We start from the raw sequence: 25,098 nt of genomic DNA on the forward strand, positions 1-25,098 counted from the left end.
GACAGAGTATGATCAGTATTTACTCTTAGGTATAAGTCAGTACCTAATGTATTATTGGTTGATTTGGTAAAAATTATGCAGCTTCAAGAAAGCATAAAGCTCCTTAACCCAGCATATTGTATTCTCACTGGAAAAAAAAATGGAAACCTGAAAAGGTATTTAGAAATCCATCCTGAATCTCTGCCAGGTGTTGAGCAGTATTTTAATAAGTGCATATGATAATCAGGGATGGTATTTGGTGTTATTAAGACAATGTTCCGTTTCTTTGAGATTCTAAAACCGCACGCACTGGTTTCATTTTAGCACATATGATAGGAACAATCTAAAACTATTCAATCTGTTGCCTTGTTCTATAGATGTGTATGGACTCAGAAAAACATATGATCTACACCTTTGGTGGTAGAATTTTGACATGTAATGGCAGTGTAGACGACAGCAGAGCCAGTGAACCACAATTCAGTGGATTGTTTGCTTTCAACTGTCAGTGTCAAACCTGGAAACTTCTTCGAGAGGACTCCTGTAATGCTGGGCCTGAGGACATCCAGTCTCGTATAGGACACTGCATGCTATTCCACTCAGTAAGAATATTCTGTACATTGTCTTATGTTATTGTGTCATGTATCTCTCAATAGGAAAAGAAGTGGTGAGATCTAATTCTTCAGTAAGAGAGCAAAATTTTTCATTAGAAATAAATGATGTGTTGGCAATGATAGACAAAAACAAAGCTACCTTTAACACGGAACTGTTTGCTAATTATAAGATTCTCCTGTCAACCTAATAATTCCTAAGTAGTTATCAGCTGAGTACTAATCTAGGCACTTTTATGACTAACTTCACTGCTTATATGTAGTAGCTATTTTTCTTATATGCCTTTCTAATTACTGTTTTCTCTTAGTTTCTAGAAGATCAGTTTTCTTATCTGTTCTTATTTTCCCCTCTGCTACTCTCCATTAAGTGCAAAGACTTAAGAATTGACTTAATAGAATTAGAATTAAAATTTATCAGCAAAAACCAGCATACAGACATTTCTTTAACCCCCCCCCTTTTTTTTTTTTTTTTTTTTTTTTGCGGTACGCGGGCCTCTCACTGTTGCGGCCTCTCCCGCTGCGGAGCACAGGCTCCGGATGCGCAGGCCCAGCAGCCATGGCTCACGGGCCCAGCCACTCCTCGGCATGTGGGATCTTCCCGGACCAGGGCACGAACCCGTGTCCCCTGCATCGGCAGGCGGACTCTCAACCACTGCGCCACCAGGGAAGCCTTCTTTAACCTTTTTATGTGCTATAGTGAAAACTTGGGCTTCTTGCTGTGAACATAACTTTAAAAATATACTGTGGAATATTTTTAACATATACCAAAGTAGAGAGAAGAGTATAATAAATTCCTATGTACTTATTTATCAGTTTCAACAGTTATCATTATTCAACTATTCATTTTTCATATATCTAACCCACTTATATCTTATTTATTTTTTTAATGTTTCTTTGATTTTTAAGTTTATTCATAAATTTTATTGTGTTGGGGTATTTTGAAGCAAATTCCAGACATTGTATCATTACACCTATAAATACCGTTTTGTATCACTAACAGGTAAGGACTTTTTAAAAACAATTATAGTATCATTATAAAACCCAACCAAAGTATAGACAAAAACGATTTCTTTATATCATTTAATATTGCATTCATTTTTTCCCTAAAATACTGAAAAATACCTTTTCATAGTTGGTTTATCCAAGTCAGGATCCAGATAAGGTCTATGTATTGCATTTGGTTGTTATAGCTCTTAAATTTCTTCTAATCCATAACAGTACTCCCCTCTCCTATTTTTTTTCCTCTGTATACCACTTATTTGTTAAAGCAAGTAAATCTAGAATTTCCCATTTTCTCAGTTTGACCGATTTTATACTCATGGTGTCATTTAACATGATCCTCTATCTTTGGTATTTCCTGTGAGCTGGTATTTAGATCCAGAGGCTTGAATTTAGATTCACTCTCCTTTTTAGGGTGGGCCAAAAGGGGAGTTGCAAGAATACTTCACAGCTGGTCTGATTGCAAGATATAAAGAGACATTTAATGTGTAGTTGTCATACTTTTGGTGATGTTAAAATTGTTCTGGTGGGTTTAGGTGTTAACAGCCTGATTGATCAGTTATAAAGTTTCCTGTTAACTTGTTATCTGATGGGTTTAGCAGCCACTGATAGTCATAGACTAGAGTGACTATAGTCGTAGACTAATCTATAGTCATAGATTTTAGTAGGGTTTGGAAAATGGTCATTTTTCTAATTACATCATTTCTTCATTTATTAACTGTGATTGTACTATAAAAGCTTATCCTCGTTAACTAATTGGCTACCCTAATATGTAAACCACACAGGATAGGTAATATAAATGTTTGATTCTTTTCCTCTATCACCTTTTCATGTTAATGAGCTGAGGCTCCAGAGTTTACCAATTTTTTTTTAAGTATTATTATGAACTTGTGGATTTTTATTTATTTGATGTGTTTAATCCAATGCTGTCATTATTCTTTTTGATCCCCTAATTTTTCTCTATCTTTGGCCAGTGGGGGTACCCACCTCCCAGTATACCTTTGCATATATGGACACACGCGTATATGTATACATGTCTTTTTTAGTAAGAGAAAAATCATGAATTCATACTGATATGTCCAAGTCAAATTTAAGATCATAGAGTTTTAAATTTTAATATCTTTGATTTTGTTTTTGTGTATCTTTTAAGGTTAAGATCCTACTTCCTAATGATGATATGTGACTTGGCTCTGTCTTTCTATAATAGTTTACAGAATAGCAAAACTAACAACAAAATCACTGAGTGCTGTTTAAGATTGCTTTCTGATTATTTTTCTGTTTAGGATATTGCCCACTAGGGATGGGAGTCAAAAACAAGAATTAAAATCACTAAGAAATACTACTTCTCTGTGTGCTCATGTCTCTCTGTGTGATCATATCTCTGTATACAGGCTTTGTATATAGGCTTATTTGTTTCACTTTTTTTCAAAGATTATTTTTTCTTTTAAGTTAATTTTGTTTTCTAATTAAGTAAAAACATATACATAGTTCTAAAGGCAAAACCGTAAGTCAGTATCCTTTTGGAGATATATGGTTTTTATCCCTGTCTTCCTGTTCTGTCCCTTCCCCTATAGCTGCCCTTTATTAGTTTCCTTTGTTTCTTTTTGAAGAAAGAAACAAACACAACACACATTACTTTTTCTCCTTTCTTACACAAAGGCAGCACCCTATAGCCATTATTCTGCACCTTGCTTTTTTTTTACTTTAATAGGATATCCTAGAGATTACCTCTTAGCAGTATATAGAGAGCTTCCTCATTCTGCTTTGTACCAGTATAGTACTCCATTGCATGGAATCTCTCATGAAATTACTTTTTTAGAGGTTTAAATTTTAAAAGGATCATTCTGAATTCTTCGTGGAAATGACTATTTTTTTCTTCTTTGCCCTTTTTTTCTTATTTTTCAGAAAAATCGTTGCTTATATGTATTTGGTGGCCAGCGATCAAAGACCTATTTGAATGATTTCTTTAGTTATGATGTGGATTCTGATCATGTAGACATAATATCAGATGGTACCAAGAAAGACTCTGGAATGGGTAAAGGCATTTAGTGATTCTTCTCTCATGTCTTAATTACTTTAGGTAGAAGACTATATCCCATTTTCTTTTCTTTCTAACCATTCTTTATCCTTTTCCCATTTGTTTAACTGAAGTGATTCTAAGAGGAAGAAAACCCTCTACCAGCTAAACAATTTAATTCAACCTGTTTAAAAATACCATATGAATTATTATTATTGTGATTTCCTTTGAGCAGAAAGACAATATGTGAATTTCTAAAGGAATTACGTGTGTGCTTGTGATGGGTGATTGCAAGAATTAATAACTTAAAAACTGTATTATCCTGTATTTGCTAATTCTTTCCACCTCACTAAAGTGACTTGTATATTAGGCATATATAGTAGAGTATGTCTTTGTTCTGAGGGAAGATTTCACATAATTCATTGGTAATGCCGTATAGCTTTACAAGCTCTGCATCCGGGAAGTTATTCTCCTGGTGATAGGGTAACTAGTTTGCCTGAGCTAATCCCAGCTTATGTATAATTATTAATAGTACCCCATTCACTCTCAGAAGTGTCTTATTTTGGTTAATTTACATAGTTCCCTGCTTAGTAGTCACTTTGCCTGTGATTGGTATACACAGAAGAATGGTATTTGTTTAAGACCCAATGGTTTAAAATGCCTAATTAGAGCAATAGGGTGAGAAATTAGATCAGCTTGCTTTTCCTTTTATCTATTATTTATAAATATATATATATATATTTTTTTTAAATAGTTGTTTATATTTAGGAGGAATTTTTAAAAAAAAAAACAAAAGATAGCACCATTGTAAAAAAGTGCATGTGAAGTAGTTTGACCCTCAGGATCTTTCTCCCATACTTCCTACTAGGCAGAGGCTAGAGCTTTATTTTCTGAGGGAAATAGAGGCTCTGTGGAGGCAGAGGGAACAGGGTAGAAAATAGAATTAAATCCAGGTACTGAACAGTGGAACTTCTAACCATTTCCCTGCTCTCATGACGCTAGGCATGTGTCTCCTACAAAAGGTTAGTATCACTTTCTCTGGAGAAAAATATGGCCTCATAAAGAAGATTTCCAGATACTGTTGTTTGGGGATACCCCCCCCCATAAAATGTCTAATCTTGCTGGTTGGCCGCCAGTACAGTGGCTGCTTTCATGCCCAGTCCCCCTACTGTGTTGCCTACAGTTGTACACATACTGTTTTCAATTAAATTTTATTTCTTCACTCTTAATGAACTGTCAGTTAAGTATCTTCTGTATTAGGACCTTCCCTATGAAAGAGAGAGACAAAAACAAAACCTGAAAACAGAAATCTGGAGTAATGCACTAAACACAAGTACATGAAAATAATAATGATCAAGATCACTTTTGGTAGAGAAAAGGATACCGCATCCATAAAACAATAGTAGGATGTAATGAAAGACCAGAGACTTTTGGAAATAAATTTTGTTAAAAAGTAGGAGAGTTGTAAGACATCTGTCTCCCTAAAAATAGACAAAGAGACAGAGATGGAAATTGAAGAAAATAAGGATATTAGAAAATCAATATAGGAGGTCCAGTGTTGAATTCATAACAGTTTCTCCAACTATGGAGAACAAGGAAATAGAGGAGACTAGATTATAAAACAAAGAATTAACAGAAAATTTTCCTAAACTGGAAAGTATTGGTCTGCAAATTATAAATGGCCCCCTTTGGAAGCCAGTACATTGAATTTAGAAAAAAAAAAAAAAAAAAAAACCTTCTCAATCGGAAGGCATATCATTGTTCATTGTGGAATTTTACATACCAGCCGTAAAAAGAATATCTAAAAAGCTGCCACTGTAAAATAAGGTTAGATTCAAAGGAACAGGTCTTAGAATTATAGGAATTTTCAGCAACATTGGAAGCGATAAGGGGAAACAAGGTCTTAAAAATTCTGAAGGAAAATTATCATCAACCTGGAATTCTATTCCTAGCCAAGAGGGAAGAAATAGTATTTTCAGATATAACAGGTTTATTGGTGGGGTATGTGTTTGTTTGCAAGTAATAGAAAACCAAGAGAAGACTGGCTTAAAAAATAGGGAATCTTTTCTCTAACTGGACGAGAAATCCAGATGTAGATAATCTGGGACTGATGTAGTGACTCAAGAAATGTCATGAAGGCCCTCAGGTTCTTTTTAATCTTTGTTTTTCTATTTTTAACTCGCTGTAGCCTCATGGTAGCAAGTTGGCTGAAATACCTCAAACATCATGTCTTCATTCCAGATAGGAAAAAAGGAAGGAGAGCAAAACGTACCCAGAAAGCTCCCTACTTACATTTCTTTGACTAGAACTGTGAAACCTGGCTTCAAGAGAGTCTGGGAAAGCAAGCGATTAGCTTTTCCAGCCTTTATATAGTACATAGGGGAAGGGGTTTGGAAATGGCTGTTGGATCGTTGTAATTAAGAGTGTCTGCCACACAAGATTAAAAAAATGATAGATCTTTTATGCACTCTTTTTTAGGAAGTTAGTACACCATATACACTAACAAAAGGGAGTAAAAGTAGTTAAAAAGTACACCATATACACTAACAAAAGGGAGTAAAAGTAGTTAAAAAGTACACCATATACACTAACAAAAGGGAGTAAAAGTAGTTAAAAAGTACACCATATACACTAACAAAAGGGAGTAAAAGTAGTTAAAAAGAAAACGTGCTGAGAGCTGAGGAAAAGAGAATCTAACACAGGAAAGCAGTGAAGGGACGTCCCAAGAGATACCTACACAGCAAAGCTGTGAGCATCCAGTTCAAATTGGAGCAGGAGGACACAGGAAAAAAGTAGACCTCTCTTCCTCACCAAAAGTGAGGTTTCCAGATAAAAGTAGACTAAATAGATATGTTTGAGCAATTGGAATAAAAAGGTGTTAATCAGTAAATAATACCTGATGTAAAAGAGTAAGGATACGAACATAGTAGGAAAAGAAAAATTTTTAAAAAGCAGGCATCATCATAGTACATTTCTTGGCTCTACAGTGAGCAGTATTTTCCTAATCATAATAATGCAAAAACTACAATCAATTTAACCAAAAATTGGGATAAAATTAAGTGGGAGGATAGCGTCAATGTGGTATTGATAAAGTTCTTCATCTGCTGTAACAGGAGGTCAGTAGGTAGTGATGTTATATAAAAATATGGAAAGAAATATTATAAGAAATGACTAATAACATTACTTATCCTATCTAAAATTCTGTCTTATTTGTTTACTCATTTATTTTCTACTACCATAGGATAATGTGGAGGTATATGATTTAATCTTTGATTTCCTCTAGTTTTTAAGATTTATTCTAATTTTCCATTAAAATAACTAGGCAGATGGAGGTAATAATCCCCTACAATCCTAATGCAGCTCTACCTGAAAAAGGTAGTAAAGATAGTAATTGGCTTGACAAGTATGTGTTGAAAACTCCTACATACTGGCTCAGTGCTAGACTAGGGAGGGATACAGTGGAACTAGATGGTCATGGTCTCTCAGAGTGCTTATAATCTATCTACTAGGTAACATTCTGATTGATTATAGTAGCTATCCTTTATTTAGACCCTACTAAAAGCCAGTCACTAAGCATGGAGCTTTATAAATAGTTCTAATTGGTGGTATTATTCTCATTTACCAGATGAGAAAAATTGAACTCAGTGAAGTAGTATCTCAGTAATACATAACTTGATAATGATAGAGCTGGGATTTAGAAGTTGGAGTGCAAAGGTTTTTTTTGTTTTGCTTTGTTTTTGACCATACTAAACTACTTCCAAGATTAAAAGGAAAAAGTGGCAGAGTGATAGTGGTAAAGATTTAGCAAAAAATGCACTATAATAATAAGTAGACTTTAATGACTGTCATTTGAAGATTTTTAAAAATGAGATATTATTATTTAGTAATTTGCAAAATTGGTCAGTATGTTTCATTCATGTCTATGGATAGCTTTAGAGCCAGCATAGTATGATAATTGTTCTTTTTGTTCAATTTTGTTTTGATTATAAGAGTAATAATATGCTCATTGTAGAGAATTTGAAAAATACAGAAAGATGCAAAAAAGAAAATATATCAAACCATCCAGACATAATCTGTTAACATTTTAATGTATTTCCTTCTAGTCTTTTAAATGTATTTATTTTATAAAATTTAGCACAATTTTATATTCTGCTATTTTTAAACTTAAATTGTGGTAATTTTTTTCATCACTGTGGTTTTATTACTAAGACAAGTGGATTCATTCCTTAATTACTGCTATAATCAACTTTTATAAAATCAGAATCGCCAATTTTGCTATGTGTTTTTAAATTTTTAGTTGATATGATAATTTATCCCACAATGCAGACAAGTTCGTTGGTTAATTTAATAGTATTTGTTGGTCACCTACTAGCATCTAAGTTTGACCTTCTCCCTTCCTTTCTCCCAATATATTTCAGTGCCTTGTATATGCCAATATGTTTAGGTCCATAGCTATGGACCTAGGGGACAAGATCCCTTCTCTCAAAGGGCTCATTCTAATGGAGAGAGATCTGCACTTGCCTTCTAAGTACTGTGAAGAAAAAAAATTGGATGCTATAATAATGAGTATCATGGAAGGTCCCATTTAGGTAGAGTAGGTTGGGAAACCATCTCTGAGGACGTAATCTTTAAGATTTAAGAAAAGAAGTAGAGAATTAGGAAGAACCATGTTAAAAAAAACTGAGAGAAATGCATGTACAAAGATTTCAAAGCAGGAAAGAATTTAATGTGTTCCAGAAACAGAGTAGGGGCTAGTGCAGATCGAGGGTGAGGCAAGTTGATGTGAAATGAGGTTAGAGACATAGTTAAGTCTGATTATTCAGTGCTTTGTACAATACAAATACAAGAAATTTGGATTTTTTTCCCCTGAATAACATAGAAGGTTATTGGAAGGTTTAATGCTAGGTGGTTTTTTCTTTTCTTTTCTTTTCTTTTAATTGAAGTATAATTGATTTACAATGTTGTGTAGGTTTCTGGTGTACAGCAAAGTGATTCAGTTTTCTGTAGTATGTATATATATTGGGTTGGCCAGAAAGTGCCTTGGGTTTATAAGTAAAAATAAAAGACACATTTTTCATTTTCACCAAGAACTTTATTGAACAATGTAGTCACCCTTTTGTTCCACTACCTTTTGCCATCTTTCAGGCAACTTCGTAATTCCATCTTGCCAAAACTTTTTATCTTTTTGAGCAAAGAACTGTTCCAGGTGTCTTTTACAGTCTTCCAGGGAATTGAAATATTTTCCATTAAGAGAATTTTGTAAAGACCGAAAGAGATGGAAATCAGATGTGCAATATCTGGTGAATACGGCAGATGAATCAGAACTCCCCAGCCAAGCTGTAACAGCTTTTGCCTGGTTATCAAAGAAACATGAGGTCTTAACGTTATCCTGATGGAAGATTATGCCTTTTCTGTTGACTAGTTCTGGACGCTTTTCATCGAGTGCTGCTTTCAAGTTGGTCTAATTGAGAGCAGTACTTGTTGGAATTAATCCTTTGGTTTTCCAGAAGGAGCTCATAATAGAGGACTCCCTTCCAATCCTACCATATACACAACATCACCTTCTTTGGATAAAGACTGGCCTTTGGTTTCGTTGGTAGTGGTTCATTTAGCTTGCCCCACCATCTCTTCCCTTCCATATTATTACTTTTCATCTCCCATCACAATTTGTTTTAAAAATGGAACGTTTTCATTACATTTAAGTAGAGAATCGCATGCGGAAATACAGTCAAGAAGGCTTTTTCCACTTAACTTACGTGGAACCCAAACACCAAAGCGATGAACATAACCAAGCTGGTGCAAATGAGTTTCAGTGCTTGATTTGGATATTTTGAATATGTCGGCTATCTCCTGTGTGGTATAACGTTGATTGTTCTCAGTTAATGTCTCAATTTGATTGCTGTCAACTTCAACTGGTCTACCCGACTGTGGAGCATCGTCCAGTAAGAATCTGCAGCACGAAACTTCACAAAGCACTTTTGACATGTTCGATCAGTCACAGCACCTTCTCCATACGCTGCACAAGTCTTTTTTTGCGTTCCAGTTGTGTTTTTACCTTTCTTGAAATAATATGCTGAAAATGGTGCTTTTTTTCTTCCATCTTCAATATTAAAATGGCTACACAGAAATTCACCAGTTTTGATACGTCTTTTTTTAAATGCACGCTGATATGACAGCTGTCACAATCTAACAGAATTGTTTCAAATGAAGTTAAAGACAACTAACTGCTGCTAGAGCCATCATATGGGAAAAAACAAACGAACCTTTTGGCCAACCCAATATATATATATGTGTGTATATATACTGTTTTTCAGATTCTTTTCCATTATACTTTATTACAAGATGTTGAATAAAGTACACTGTGCTATACAGTAGGACCTTGTTGTTTATCTATTTTATATATAGTAGTTTGTATCTGATAATCCCAAATTCTTAATTTATCCCTCTGACCCTCCTTCCCCTTTGGTAACCATAAGTTTGTTTTCTATGTGAGTCTGTTACATGAGGTTCCACATGTCAGTGGTATCATGTGATATTTGTCTTTCTCTGACTTATTTCACTTAGAATGTCCATCCATGTTGCTGCAAATGAATGCTAGGGTTTTGATCTGATTAAAGTTTTGAAAGTATCACTTTTGTCTAAATGTACATTTTCCAAGTGGTTAATTTTGACAGTATGCCTGTAAGTTGCCTTGTCCAAAGCCTATATGTACAACCAGTGCTTTAACTGAGGATTTTTATGGCAGAATTGAGTATCTGGTTAGAACTACTTGGAAAATTTTCCTGCCTAAAAATGTTGCCATTATTACTTAGAATTGTGGAACCTCAGTAGCTCTGTTGGCATATTAGAGTGAAACTGAAATTACTTTCTTTTCATTTCATTTCTTTTCATTTCATTTTTCTTTCTTATTTTTTTCTCTCTCCCTCTCTCCTTCTCGTAAGTCCCTTCCATCCCTCCTTCCTTTACTCTTCTCTCTTCCTTCCTCTCTTCCTTCCCATTTTTCCCTTCTCTGCTCTCTTCCTTAAGCCTCCTTTTCTCTCTCTGTCTGTCTTTCCTGTGCACCCTCCACTCCTACCCAACGGGTTTCTGAACAGTGGCCAGGATAGAGGGTCACTGTTCTAGCTCTCCAGAGCCTATCTCAGTCCTTGATCAAATACCCCACGGCAAGTTACTTAATGTCTCACCTTATTTTGCACATCTGTAAGTGACCCAAATTATATTTTAAGTAAAATAGTTTCTGACTTATGGCTACTCTAGGAGTAGAGATGGTTTGACTCTCTAGTTTGGGCTGGTGTCATTGTTGGGTATGTCAGTTTTCACAAGTATATGTCAATACTGCCTACAGGTTGATCTATCCAGTAATCAAGTCATGTTAATTTTACCTCCCATCTTCTCTCTGTTCCCATTGCTATTTCACTTGTTTGGACTACCAACACCTGTTTGGCCTCTGTTTCTAGTCATCTTCTTCCTGTGTACCCCATCCCTCCTCCAACCCATTCTCCACACTTTGCGCGGAATACAGCTGTTCTGCGTTACCAATTAAGTACAGAACCATCCACTTCAACATTTATTCAACAGATACTTTTTGGTCACCTACTAGGTGCCAGTTAATAATCTAAGCACTAGGGTTACAACTGTGAATAAAAGCTCTAACTTCATGGATCTTACAGTTGTGTATAGGGAGGAAAAAGATGTAGATTGACACCTTACCTTTTGATTTAGTACTAAGAAGATAAGAAAAAAAAAATTTTTTTTGACCATGCCGTGAGGCTTATGTGATCTTAGTTCCCCAACCAGGGATCAAACCCAGACCTCCGGCAGTGAAAGCACCAAGTCCTAACCACTGGACCGCCAGGGAATTCCCAGAAAATATCTTTTAAGAAATATAAACCTGATGATTTTTCTTCTCCCTTGCTTAAAATCTTTTTATCGTTCCTCTTTGCCCTCACGATTAAGTCTAAACTCAGCCTGACTCAGATTCCTTTATGATATGCTTCAGCTTAGGTAGTTCCCCATTCTTGGTGTCCACCCTCAGCTTGCCACCAATTCTTTGTTTTATGACCACTGAGTATTGATTCTCCATTGATAGCATATTTTTTCATGCCTTTGGGGTTTTGCCCATACTCTTTTCCCTACCTGAATCACTCTTTCCTCCTACCTCCAAAATGTAGCTAACTTGTGCTCATCTTTCAGATCTTAGCTTATAGATCATTGTCTCCTGAAATTGTTTAACTCCTCAAACCCAAGTTAGGAATTAGAGCATATGGTTCTAACCTTAATTGTTAGCATGATTCTGAATATTCATCTGGCAGTATAATTTTGACTCTGCTTTTCAAAACCTGTAAAAAAGCTCAGCTGAAATACACAGACCTTATTCAGGATTTCTAAAGAATATTCAGCCTTTTCAGTACTCTAGATCTGAAAGTTTTTTCACTGGATTAAGTTAGACAAATCAGAAAACCTCATGTCAGAACTATGGTATATGTATTGTCTTCCCATAGAGTTACTTTTACCTGATTTTTAAAAGTCTGTTTAAATTTTAATTTTATCTTACTAGATTATTACTTATTGTGTAAGCCATTCAAAATCCTTTTAAGGACAAGACAGGGTACTATTTAAACCTCTACATTATTAAGTATTCTGAGAAAATACCAATTTTATTATATGGATGCTCTAGCTTATTTAAACATTCTATTTATTAACTGTTCTTCTAAACCTGTTTTATTACAGTTAATTACTATAATTTGAAGTGGACTTAACACATAATTACTATGTTTATCTGCAGTTCAGTAATGTGGGTTACTTGATTAAAACTGCTTTTTTGTGAGTTTCAAATTGGATTGTTTGCAATCTTAGAAGAAATTTGTGTGAACTATTGAGACCAATTAGAGACGGTATATCTAATTATAAAATTGCTTCTGCTTGTTATAATTTTTTATTGAGTCAGATACTGTAAAATCTTAAATGATTGCTCTTTATAATTACTTAAATGAATTATCTCAGATTTAACATTTTAAGATCTGAAGAAACATCAACTCTTTTTTTTTTTTCAACTCTCATTTTTTTAACTAGAGTGTAACAGTTTTATGTTCCCCTCAGAAGGAAACTGTAATTTAAATCAGTGGATTGACAGCTGCTTGGAAAGAAGGGATTTATTAGTATTGCGTCTAACACATACATAATTACATCAAAATTCAGCACATCCAAAATTTGGGTTTATTTCTGAATAACTTTTGGCAATAAGTATGTGAACACAAGGGGTTTAGCAGACTCCCCATATGTAAGCTCTGTTTAACACTAGTTGAAAATTATGTTTAGAGGTCTGTCACACCACCAGAACTTTATGGTTTGCTAAAGAAACTCAGTCTATTATACTCAGTCTATTATACTAGGATTACTTTCTCATATCTGTATTATTCAAGGTAACAAACATATATTGTGTCTTCAACATTTGCCAGATACTAAGTTGGGCAGTGATGATACAGAGCTCTTACAGTCTAATCTCTGTTCTATAGTAGTTAATGTGTTTACTTGTTGTGTTCCTTAAATCCTGTCGACTGTATTTTCCCACATCTGCCACTGTTTATTCTATTCTGTCCTGAGCATAGTGGCAGATTGGTATAATTGAAAGAATAGTGAATTCAGAGTCAGAAGATTTGGTCTCTCTTCATCTGGGTCTGCCACTCATCCTTCTGTAGCTTTGGCAAAGTTGGATAACTTCTCTGGACTTCATTATTCATCTGAAAATGAGGGGATTGGACCAGTTGATCTTAAGGCCTCATCTGGCTCCAGAATTTTGAGTTAAATTTCATTCCTTTTTGCTGTTATCAGGCTGTGAAAATAACAAATGAGGGCTATGTTAGTTATGTCTGCAAGATATGATTTATCTATAAACATATTTTCGTGAAAACCTTAAAAGCAGAATCTTACTGATTTTCATTTCAGCCCTGGGAATGTCCTTATTGTGCTTATTGACATTGGGGGTTTTTTGTTTTTCTTAATCTGTGTGTTTGTGTGTGTGTGTGTGTGTGAGTGAGAGAGAGAGATAAGTTCTTATGTTTTTGACCCTTTTAGACTTCTACAAATTAGCTAAATAAGGCCAATTCTGCAGTACATAGAAGACTCTGAAGCTAATGATTTGCTATCATTAACATAGATTAGTTACTGAGCTAGGAAATGGTAGTGCTTATTTTTAATGTAACTAGGCTTCATTGCTTTCTATTTAGAATCTTTTATATTAGGTGTGCCATTATTCTGATAAATTGGATTATGTACTTTTTTTCTTCTCAACATTACTGGTAATAATAACTTCCCATAACTTCCGCCTTTCACTCTCACAGGGGTGTTTTTGCTAGTTATAAGCCTATAAAAGTATCTCATATTTTTCGGGCTTCCCTGGTGGCACAGTGGTTGAGAGTCCGCCTGCCGATAGAGGGGACACGGGTTCGTGCCCCCGTCTGGGAAGATCCCACATGCCGCGGAGCGGCTGGGCCCGTGAGCCATGGCCGCTGAGCCTGCGCGTCCGGAGCCTGTGCTCTGCAATGGGAGAGGCCACAACAGTGAGAGGCCCGCATACCGCAAAAAAAAAAAGTTTAGGTTATTCGATAGTAAATGTGAATTAAAGTTCACCTGTAAAAACAAATATTTGAGAACACTAAAGACAATTTTGAAAATGAAAGGTAATGTAATACTACCAAATAGTTATAAAGCTACAATTTTGTACACATTAATGGAATGGAATACAACAGATAATATAAAATATCCCTAAGTACATATGAGAATTTAGTATATGGTAAAGTGGCATTTCCAGAATGCAAATCACAACCACAATGAGGTATCCCCTCACACCTGTCAGAATGGCTGTCATCAAAAAGTCTACAAATAACAAACGTTGGAGGGGATGTGGAGGAAAGGGAATCCTCATGCACTGTTGGTGAAATGTACACTGGTGCAGCCACTATGTAAAACAGTATAGAGGTTCCTTAAAAAACTAAAAATAGGCCTGTCATAGGATCCAGAAATCCCACTCCTGGGTATATATCTGGAAAAAACAAAAACTTTAATTTGAAAAGGTACATGTACCCCAATGTTCATAGCAATACTATTTATAATAGTCAAGACATAGAAGCAACCCAAGTGCCTGTCAACATATGATTGGCCTAAGAAGATGTGTGTGGGGTGTGTACGTGTGTGTGTGTGTGTGTGTGTGTATGTGTATGTATTACTCAGCCATAAAAAAGAATGAATTATTGCCATTTGCAGCAACATGGATGGACTTAGAGAATATAATGATTAGTGAAATGTCAGACAGACAAAGACAAATACTATATGATATCACTTATATCTGGAATCTAAAAAATAATACAAATGAATCTATATACAAAACAGAAACAGACTCACAGACTTAGAGAATGAACTTACGGTTACCAGGGGCAAAGGGTGGTGGGGAGGGATAGATTGGGAGTTTAGGATTGACATGTACACACTGCTATATTTAAAATAGATAACCAACAAGGACCTACTGTTTAGCACAGGGAACTCTGCTCAATATTCTGTAATAACCTAAATGGGAAAAGAATTTGAAAGAGAATAGATAGTTGTATATGTAAAAAAAAAAAAGCAAAAAAAAAAGGATATGGAGAAGAGTTGTACAAGTACCAACATCTTAACAGCAATTCCAGGTGAAGACAAAAATGAAAATTTAAGAAGTTGAAATAATTGATGAAATAAGAGGTAAATTTCCTAGAATTCAGAAAAGGTGAAAGGCTTCAGATTGGTGAAAGGGCTTATAGTATGCTAAATGGGAAAAATAAGGGGGAACACATACCTAGGCATATTTATTAAAGTAAAATTAAGAATATTAAAGACATAAAGGAAATTCTGAAAGATTTCAGAGAGAAAGAGCAGATGACCTGCAGGGAACAAGAAAATAGAGAGCTAGGTATCAGCTCAACAGCAATAGTGAATAGAAGAAAATAGTCAACTTTAAAAATACTCAAGGAAAATGTCTTTGAACCAAGCAGTTTATATCCTCCTAACTTTCATACGAGGATAAAATAAAATATCAGGTATTTTTGCCTCGAAGCTTTCCATATGAAAACCCATATTGGAAACCCATTTGAAAGCAAGATTCATGAGAAATCTGGAAGTGAGAGGTGGTGATCAAATTATCTTGAGGAAATTTATTGTTGACTGAAGACAAAATTCTAAGCAGTGAAAATATGATGGGGGAGGGGAATGGGGCACCATATAAATTCAGGTATTGTGATTGGACTTACAGGGAAGAACATGTTCTGCATTATTAAAACTTTTTCATTCCAAAATGTCTTATACAAGTCTTAAGACCTAATGGGTCTTTATTTTCTTTCAAGCTTCCTTTTCTTTTCCTGTGTCATATATCACTGCCAGTATTTCTTATATCCCATGTCATTCTTTACCTTGGATTCATTTTTGTTTGTTGGAATAGCTCCTGAAAGAATCTTTTCACATGCAGTCATTGATAATGAACTTTAATATTTCTGCTGATCCAAAAGTTCTTTTATGTTGCCCTCATTGTTGGGGTTAGAATTTTAGTTCCATATCTTTTTATATTCCAAGGAATTTTAAAGTTATTACTCCATTTTGTATTCTAGCATTCTTTGTTACTGATAAAAGGTCTAATGTTAGTTTGATACTTATTCCTCTGTATATAATAACCTACTTTTCCCCTCTCTAGAAGCTTTTAGAATTTTCTTTTAATTCCTAAATTTTTGAAGTTTCACTAGGAGATATGTATATAAAGTCTTTTTTTTTTAATAGCCAAGCTAGTTGTTTTGTGTTTTTTTTTTTTCATTAATTTATTATTTATTTATTTTTGGCTGTGTTGGGTCTTTGTTTCTGTGTGAGGGCTTTCTCTAGTTGTGGCAAGCAGGGGCCACTCTTCATCGCGGTGTGTGGGCCTTTCACTGTCGCAGCCTCCCTTGTTGCGGGACACAGGCTCCAGACGCGCAGGCTCAGTAGTTGGTGGCTCACGGGCCTAGTTGCTCCACAGCATGTGGGATCTTTCCAGACCAGGGCTCGAACCCGGCTCCCCTGCAGTGGCAGGCAGATTCTCAACCACTGCGCCACCAGGGAAGCCCCTTTTTTTAAAAAAATAAAACGTGCTTAGTGCCCCAGGCTCTCAGGACACCCACTTTTTTTCTTCCATTCAGGGAAATTTTCTTTATTTCCTTCTTCTACATTATTTCATTTCTCCTCCTGGTGCTCTTTTCAGACAAAGTTTTTACTTCAATGGCTTTATCCTCTGTATCTCTTAACATTTCTATCATAATTTCTATATCTTTATGCTATATATTCTGGTAATTTATCAATTTTATCTTGAGATGACTGACTGTTTTTAACTATGCACATTTTATTTTCATTCTGTTATTTCATTTTTTTATCATAGTTTTACTTTTTAATATCTTTTCATACTCTGCTTCTTTTTAAGGAAGCTTATTTTTGTTTTACACATGTAATGTTCTCTTCACACTCTACAAGGATAATGAGTTTGCGTTTTTTCTTCTAAGTTCTGTTCTTTTCTGTGATTTATCTTTTCCTGTTGTTCTGTTTGTTCATCTAGGTCCCTCTCCTTACATTGTTGATTTTTTTCTCATATTGTCACGTGATTCCTGTCTAAACATTAAAATTTATGAATAAAGGACTGTATCAGTTAAGAAAGGTAGTTGACAGTGGTTTCCTGTGCATTGTATGTCTCTTTTTCCCAGTAGCCTTCTCCCTTAAATCAGACACTGACTGAGGGTGTTGTATAAATGCATGGTACATGCAGGCTTTTTTATAGGACGTGTAAACTGAGAATAGACCCCTGTGTCCTTATTAGAAGCTCTCCCACAGGAGTGCTTCTCAAGGTCTACTCCTGCTTTTTGTATTTCATGACTTATTCTAAAATTTTCCATCTTTTATCTCTGGTGAGTTGGGCTCTCTTTTCCTTGGCTGTGATTTCCTGTCAGTATAATCCCAACTGCTATTTCTCAAGATTCCTCAAAATTTCTTATCTATTGATACTTTCTTGACATACTTTCTTCTTCTCTAGATCTGTTTTTTGTTTTTCTTTTTGCTAGAATATTGTTTCTGCCAATTCAAGCAGGATGATGGGAAAGAGGGATAATGTAGTTAATGTTTAGTTTTCTGTCTAAAACCAAAAGCCCCAACCTTTAGATTTCATAAGCAGCTTCTGTCGGTAGTAAAAATTCAAGTCTAAAATGCCTACTAGGGCTAGACCATCATTCTTTGATGCATGTGTACATGGAATTTTTTTACATTTTAATTTTCTTTAATAAGAATGCATAAAATCTTCATTTGAAATGAAAAATGGGGGTTTGTTTCCTTCTGTTTACAAAGGAGATAACAAATTAGATTTAGAGTATTACAGAAAATGGACATTTTTAGTAGTTTCTTGAAGAAATCCAGACTGCTTTTGAAGGTAGATATGAAAAACTTTATTATTTTTTTATTGAAGTACTGTTGATTTACAATGTTGTGTTAGTTTCTGGTACAGCAAAGTGATTCCATTATATTCATTTCCATTATAGATTATTATAAGATACTGAATATAGTTTCCTGTGCCATACAGTAGGACCTTGTTTATTTTGTATATAGTAGTTTGTATCTGCAAATCCCAAGTGCCTAATTTATCCACACCCGCCTTCTCCTTTGGTAACCATAAGTTTGTTTTCTATGTCTGTGAGTCCATTTCTGTTCTGTAAATAAGTTCATTTGTATCATATTTTAGACTCCACGTGTAAGCGATGATGTACGACATTTGTCTTCCTCTTTCTGACTTCACTTAGTGGTAATCTCTAGGTCCATCCATGTTGCTGCAAATGACATTATTTCATTCTTTTTTATGGCTGAGTAGTATTCCATTTTACACACACACACACACACACACACACACACACACACACACACACACACACACACACACACACACACACACACACACACACACACACACACACACACACACACACACACACACCATGTCTTCTTTATCCTTCCGTCTGTTGATGGACATTTAGGTTGCTTCCATGTCTTCACTATTGTAAATAGTGCTGCTGTAAACATTGGGGTGCATGTATCTTTTCAAATCAGAGGATAAAATTATTTTTATTGGTTTTTTTATTGAAATGTTTTTTAAATTGTTACTGTATGTGGAATGGAGTGGAAATGGGAATTAAACTTAAGTACAATTTGTAAAATTTACGCAAAAGACCATTAACATGGATACATTCAGTGTAAGTTTGAATTAACCCCCTGATCTTTAGGAACTCTTCAGATGTAAGTTTTCATTTTAATATTTTAGAGAAAAAAATCAAAAATACTTTTTAATACCTAGTTTTAGTTTTGCAACTAAATGATTTAAAAACATTGGTGTTATTAGTGCCAGTAAAACTGTCTTTTGACAATTTTATGAATTCCCTTTCCATCTAAATAACAGCATTCCAAATATTAATGTAAAATTTTGTTCATGAGAAATTTGGGAGAATGCGTGAGAATTTTTCACTTATTACTAATAGTCCCCAGTATTTATACCCAGATGTATTTTTTTTTCTGTGTTTTGGTTTAGATTTTTCTTCTTTTCTTGTAACTATAAAAGCAATATATATTGAAACTTTTCATATTCTATAATAGAAATTTAAAATGTCCTAACTTCCCCCTCTCCAATAGCTATTAATCTTTTGGGGTATGTTCTTTTATGTTTCTTCGATTCACATACAAACATATATATAAACATTTTTCCTTGTCATTAGTATACAATAAAAAGTATATTTGTAAGGGTATGTAAACTTAAGGAGTAATAGAAATTCTGTCCTTGAGAGATTTTACATTTGAATATTCTTAGAGTAAAATATTTGGATACCTCGAAAAAGTTTCAGTGATTTTTTTTTTTTTTTTTTTTTTTTTTGGCGGTACGCGGGCCTCTCACTGTTGTGGCTTCTCCCATTGCGGAGCACAGGCTCCGGACGCGCAGGCTCAGCGGCCATGGCTCACAGGCCCAGCCGCTCCGTGGCATGTGGGATCTTTCCAGACTGGGGCACGAACCCGTGTCCCCTGCATTGGCAGGCAGACTCTCAACCACTGTGCCACCAGGGAAGCCCCCCAGTGAAACATTTTTACTCTTATTTTTCACAAGTTTCTGCTCCAGCCTTGGTCTCTGTTAAGCCAGTCCAGAGATTTTTGTACTTTTGACATAACATCTTCTCCCTTTTTTTGCTGATGGAAATCGTGCTTCTTTATTACTGCCTTCATCCAGTCCACACCATTGCACTGTTAACAGCCTCCTAATTGATCTTTGTATCTCATGAGCCTCTCACTTTGCCTGTGTATGCTGCACACTGATGGTTGATAGACATGTCAAATGATGCAGTGACCCTGTGGGGAGATGTGAAAGGGGATGGGGAATGACTGCTAATGGGTACAGGGTTTCTTTTTGGAGTAATGAAAATATTCTAAAATTAGATTGTAATGATGGTTTTATAGTGGATATACTAAAAAAACCCAAACCGTATGCTTTAAATAGGTGAATTATATGGTATGTGAATGATATTCTGTAAAGCTGTTTGAAAAGCCAATAAAAGATTTAAATGTATAACTTTGAGGCAAAAGTCAACATTATGCAGAGTAAAAGGCATATTGTATATGAAAGATGAAAGAAATGGGATGTGTATACTTTCTAATCTTTATAATCAATTTTTTATAATTCTTACAGTACAGATGTTATAAACATGGTAGTCTTACCTCCGTGAGTATTGTAAACCTGCCCACTGCTTTCATTTTTGAGAAGCAACACTTGTCATTTTTCTCTTCTGCTACAAAGCTGCTTCTAGGTAAAATGTGACAGTATGGAAGAGAAAGCATGTAACATTCTTACGTGCCTCCGCTAGCCCAGTACTCCTTTATTCTCCTCTCGGTGACCCAGCCCCGTTTTATAGAATTCAAAATCTCTTTCCCTCTGCACTGATTTCCATTCCACTCAGAAATTTCCGGTTCCTTATTTAAGGTATTTAAGTGGGTCCTTACTTTAGTTAAGCAGTTTGTTGCATTCATTTATAATAAGTCATACATCTCTGATATTTGCATTTTAAAAGATTATAGAATAGGGGTTAGCAAATTTTTTCTACGAGGAGTCAGATGTAATTATTGCCGTTGCAACTACTCAGCCTTGCTATTGTGGGGTGAAATCAGCCACAGACAAGATGTAAATGAATGACAGGCCTGATTTGACCCTAGGCAGGTCAGATCAATCCATAGTTTGTCAACCCATGTTATAGAATTCTACATGGGATGAAGAAATTTAAGTGCAATAAATTTAGGCAGTTATGTCCTCCACTTCTACCACTAATGAAAATGATTTCATTTCTTTACTGTTTTATCTTTCTTCCAAGGTTATCTGAGGAACAGAGGTCAGAACCTGGGCACTTTTGGAAGTTTACCAAGGCTTAATTAGAAAATACCAGGCTTTACATAACCACTAAAGACTATGTATTATGAGGGTTGAGGTTGTTAAGATTAGGTTGATGTGTGTGTATAAAGATAAATGTATTTGTGTATGGATGCATACAAATTATGTATTCTGTTATATATGTGTGTATAATTTTTTAATATATTTACTGTGGGATGCATTTGGATAGTCTCTAAAATGTTCCAAACAAATTTATTGAATATGAATGTGAAAGGACCCATGAATTAAACTAGGAAAAAATACATATTGCATCATTTGGCCCTGCTAAAGTAGTTAAAGATGAATAAATATCAGTGTGGTTAGCATCTCCTCCCATAGTATTCTGGATTGATTGAAATGTTTTACTTCAATCTGATGTTTGTTTAGCTTTTTCAGCGCATGATAATTGTTCGTGTATAAAAGAAATGTAGTGTTGAAACAGTAGCATTGTTTTTAGATCTGTGGCAAGTATGTTGTGAATCATAAAATTATATTTCAACTAATATTTCCAAGTAATAATAGTGAGAAAATTTGCATTTGCTATATCAGTGTTTTCCAAATTACTGGATGATGCCAGATGACCATCACTCATTTGATGGATTTCTCAGGAAATAAAATATTTTCTCAGAAAATTAACTCTGGGGAATTCGAGCCACTCAGGAAAAGAAAATGACATATTTTAGCCCCAAATATTTTATTTTATTTTATTTTTCTTGGAAATTATGTCATTTCATTGTAGGTCTTGAACAGGTATTTTAGATGACTTTGACCTTATTGAACAAACCTGTGTATCAAATTTGTGTTTTTCTCGGTCGAGATTTGAATATTTTGTCTCTGCTATTAAACTAGAGCTGACCCAGATAATAAATCAGTTAAATAAAGCATTGCCCTTTTCCTCAGTAAAAATGATTACATTGCATACCTCTTTCTATCTCTTCCCTCCTTCTAACTCCATTCTGGTAGTTAGCATTCATTTATTTCAGCAAATAGTTGGGTAACTATTATATGCCAGGCAATTGTTTTAGGCACTGGGAACAAAACAGTGAACCAAACAACCTTTGCCCTTATAGAGCTTATGTTCGAGTGGGGAGAAGGCAGTAAACAACTGATTATTGTTTAATATAAAAGTTATGTAGTCTATTATAAGGTAAGTGCTGTGGACATAAGTAGAGCAGGGTAAGGATGTAGTAATCTTTTATAGAGTAGTACTAATCTGTTAAGTAATGTTAATACTGTCATCTTATTTTCTCTTTCAATTTATAGTTCCAATGACAGGATTCACACAGAGAGCAACCATTGATCCAGAACTGAATGAAATACATGTCTTATCTGGACTCAGCAAAGACAAGGAAAAGAGGGAAGAGAATGTCAGAAATTCATTCTGGATTTATGACATTGTAAGGAATAGTTGGTAAGTAGCTCTTGTCCCCGCTGCAATCACAGTATAACATTTATTTGAGGTCGTTGGTTTATTCAAAAGAAGAGAGAGATGGAAGGCTTATGTTAATTTGTGATGTCATACATTTTAATATCAATATTGGGGAGTGGAAAAGTCAGTACTGGTGCCTGTGTGTACAGCGATGTTCAGCAAATGGATTTTACTGCTGAATTATTTCAATTAGTAGATGTTTCTTGGTCTGAGATGCAAGAGAATTGTATTTTAGTCTAGCTTTTGCTACCAAGTAGATGTGTAAACTTGAGAACAATGTATTTTTAATGTTCCCAGGTCTTTTCTTAGTTTTTATAAAATGAAGCAGTTTGACTAGAGCAAGATGGGGAGCATTATTGTTTAGCATTTTCAGACTAGGACCCTTTTGTCACAGAGCATCTCACAGAACTGCTGCACATTTTGCTTTGAAAAACACTGACCTAGGGCTTCCCTGGTGGCGTAGTGGTTGAGAGTCCGCCTGCCGATGCAGGGGATACGGGTTCGTGCCCCGGTCTGGGAGGGTCCCACATGCCGCGGAGTGGCTGGGCCTGTGAGCCATAGCTGCTGAGCCTGCGCGCCCGGAGCCTGTGCTCTGCAGCGGGAGAGGCCACAGCAGTGAGAGGCCCGCGTACCGCAGGAAAAAAAAAACAAAAACACTGACCTAGAGGATCCAGCTCTTAATGTTCTGTGATTACTACATAAGTGAATATTCTCCAAAACAGAGGAACTTCAGAGAACTTCCTCCATTCAGTAATGGAGGGTGGTGCTCAGCAGCTAAGGAATTTATTATTTTCTAAATAAGACATTTATTTACAGTAAGAATGAAAGAAGTCTGTTGTGAGCTTTTTTATTGTGAATAGGTAAATGTGATATCATCTCTTTCAGCCATTGGTTTAAGCCTTCATATACGCTGATCCTGTTTCATAACACGCAGTAGGTTGTTCTTGAGTGAGATTTTTGATGGACATTAAAGAACTTCAGAACTCAGTTCTGACAAATTCAGATTATTATATGAGGGTGACCAGAACTTTAAGATTTGATGTGAGCAAATTTATAATTTTTTGTTGGTAATTAGACATTGCGTTAATTTGCTTACTACAATTGTATTAACATTATCTGTGCTGCTAGTTTTCTAAGATAGAATGCCTTAAAAGCAATGTCTTTCAGGTCTTGCGTCTATAAGAATGATCAAGCTGCAAAGGATAATCCAAGTAAAAGTCTTCAGGAGGAAGAACCATGTCCAAGATTTGCCCATCAGCTTGTATACGATGAGTTACACAAGGTATACTAACTACATTGACCTGTAAACTTTCTGTGATGTACAATTGGAAAGAATCTCAAAATATATGTTTCTGATTATTTTTAAGTAGATTTGAATAAAAATGTCTGACATTTACTAGAATACGTAGCAGACATTTGATATCACTTGTCCCTAAAATTCCTTAAGAGAATAAACATTTTTGCATAGTCCACAGTTCCTGACACTTTTCTTCTTATGAAAATGGTCAGTGGTTGCTGCTTCTTAGCTTCATAGATCTGATACATAGCATGGCCTATTGTTTCTGTCAATACAATATGAATATTCAAGTAGAAGATGTATAGTTTTCAGCACTTGTATACCTTTTTCCATGATATGAAAAGGTATATATAACTTCCTGATTTTAGATTTTCCCATTGTATAAGAAGACTTTTTATCTTTATTATTCCTATCTATGATTGACATAATCTGTTCCATCAGCCTATGAAAACAGTCCTGAATTCTGAAGTTTTAGTGTCCCTAAGTGTTCAGAGTGGTTTCTTTAGCTATTTCTCCCTTAAATTTTACATGTTGTTTAATGATTGGGCTCAGATTACATAGTAAATTACTGACAGAACCTGTATTCTTTCTGTTTAGGCCATAGATGATTGTTTAAATCCTCTGTCATTTGAGAACTTTAGGTAAAAGATACCATTGGAGTAAATAAAAGCCCTTTCTCTGAGTCTCCCAAGTTAAAGGATAAGTGAATTTCCATCTATAGGACAGAAATGAATAATATCTCTGTTGTATAACACTACTGGTTATAAATGTTTTCAAAAGTTCAAGAACTGGGCTTCCCTGGTGGCGCAGTGGTTGAGAGTCCTCCTGCCGACGCAGGGGACACGGGTTCGTGCCCCGGTCCGGGAAGATCCCACATGCCGCGGAGTGGCTGGGCCCGTGAGCCATGGCCGCTGAGCCTGCGCGTCCGGAGCCTGTGCTCCGCAACGGGAGAGGCCACAACAGTGAGAGGCCCGTGTACTGCAAAAAAAAAAAAAAATTTCAAGAACTGCTTTAACACTTTGAGTACAGAATATTACTAAAGCTGTAATTATAATAGTGAATCATTATAGTATTCCTTTTACATTTCTTATTTGATATTAATTGAATAATAGAAAAATATTTTAAAAGTTATTTCACAAATCATATATGCCATTTAAAAATATTCAGTATTAAGGCTAAAGCAAAAGTAAGATGCTAAAATTTTTAGTTTCTAGTTACTGTTGACCTTCAGTGATTCAACTTGTGTGTCAGTTTTTTAAAAGATATCATTTTTTATTACGATCAACA

At 35.2% G+C, this 25,098-nt stretch overlaps 1 protein-coding gene across 2 annotated transcripts in view; it reads left to right on the top strand.

The window, feature by feature from the left end:
- MKLN1 (muskelin 1) overlaps positions 1 to 25,098 on the top strand; it is a 185,681-nt gene that overhangs the window by 131,083 nt on the left and 29,500 nt on the right. For both annotated transcript variants that reach the window (XM_060108841.1, XM_060108840.1), the window contains 4 exons: positions 357 to 578; positions 3,492 to 3,621; positions 22,349 to 22,496; positions 23,682 to 23,796. In XM_060108841.1, the coding sequence (XP_059964824.1) occupies positions 357 to 578; positions 3,492 to 3,621; positions 22,349 to 22,496; positions 23,682 to 23,796 (615 nt within the window). The remainder of the gene's footprint in view (positions 1 to 356; positions 579 to 3,491; positions 3,622 to 22,348; positions 22,497 to 23,681; positions 23,797 to 25,098) is intronic.

This window comes from Mesoplodon densirostris, chromosome 9 (genome assembly GCF_025265405.1).
Source record: "Mesoplodon densirostris isolate mMesDen1 chromosome 9, mMesDen1 primary haplotype, whole genome shotgun sequence".
NCBI lineage: Eukaryota > Metazoa > Chordata > Mammalia > Artiodactyla > Ziphiidae > Mesoplodon > Mesoplodon densirostris.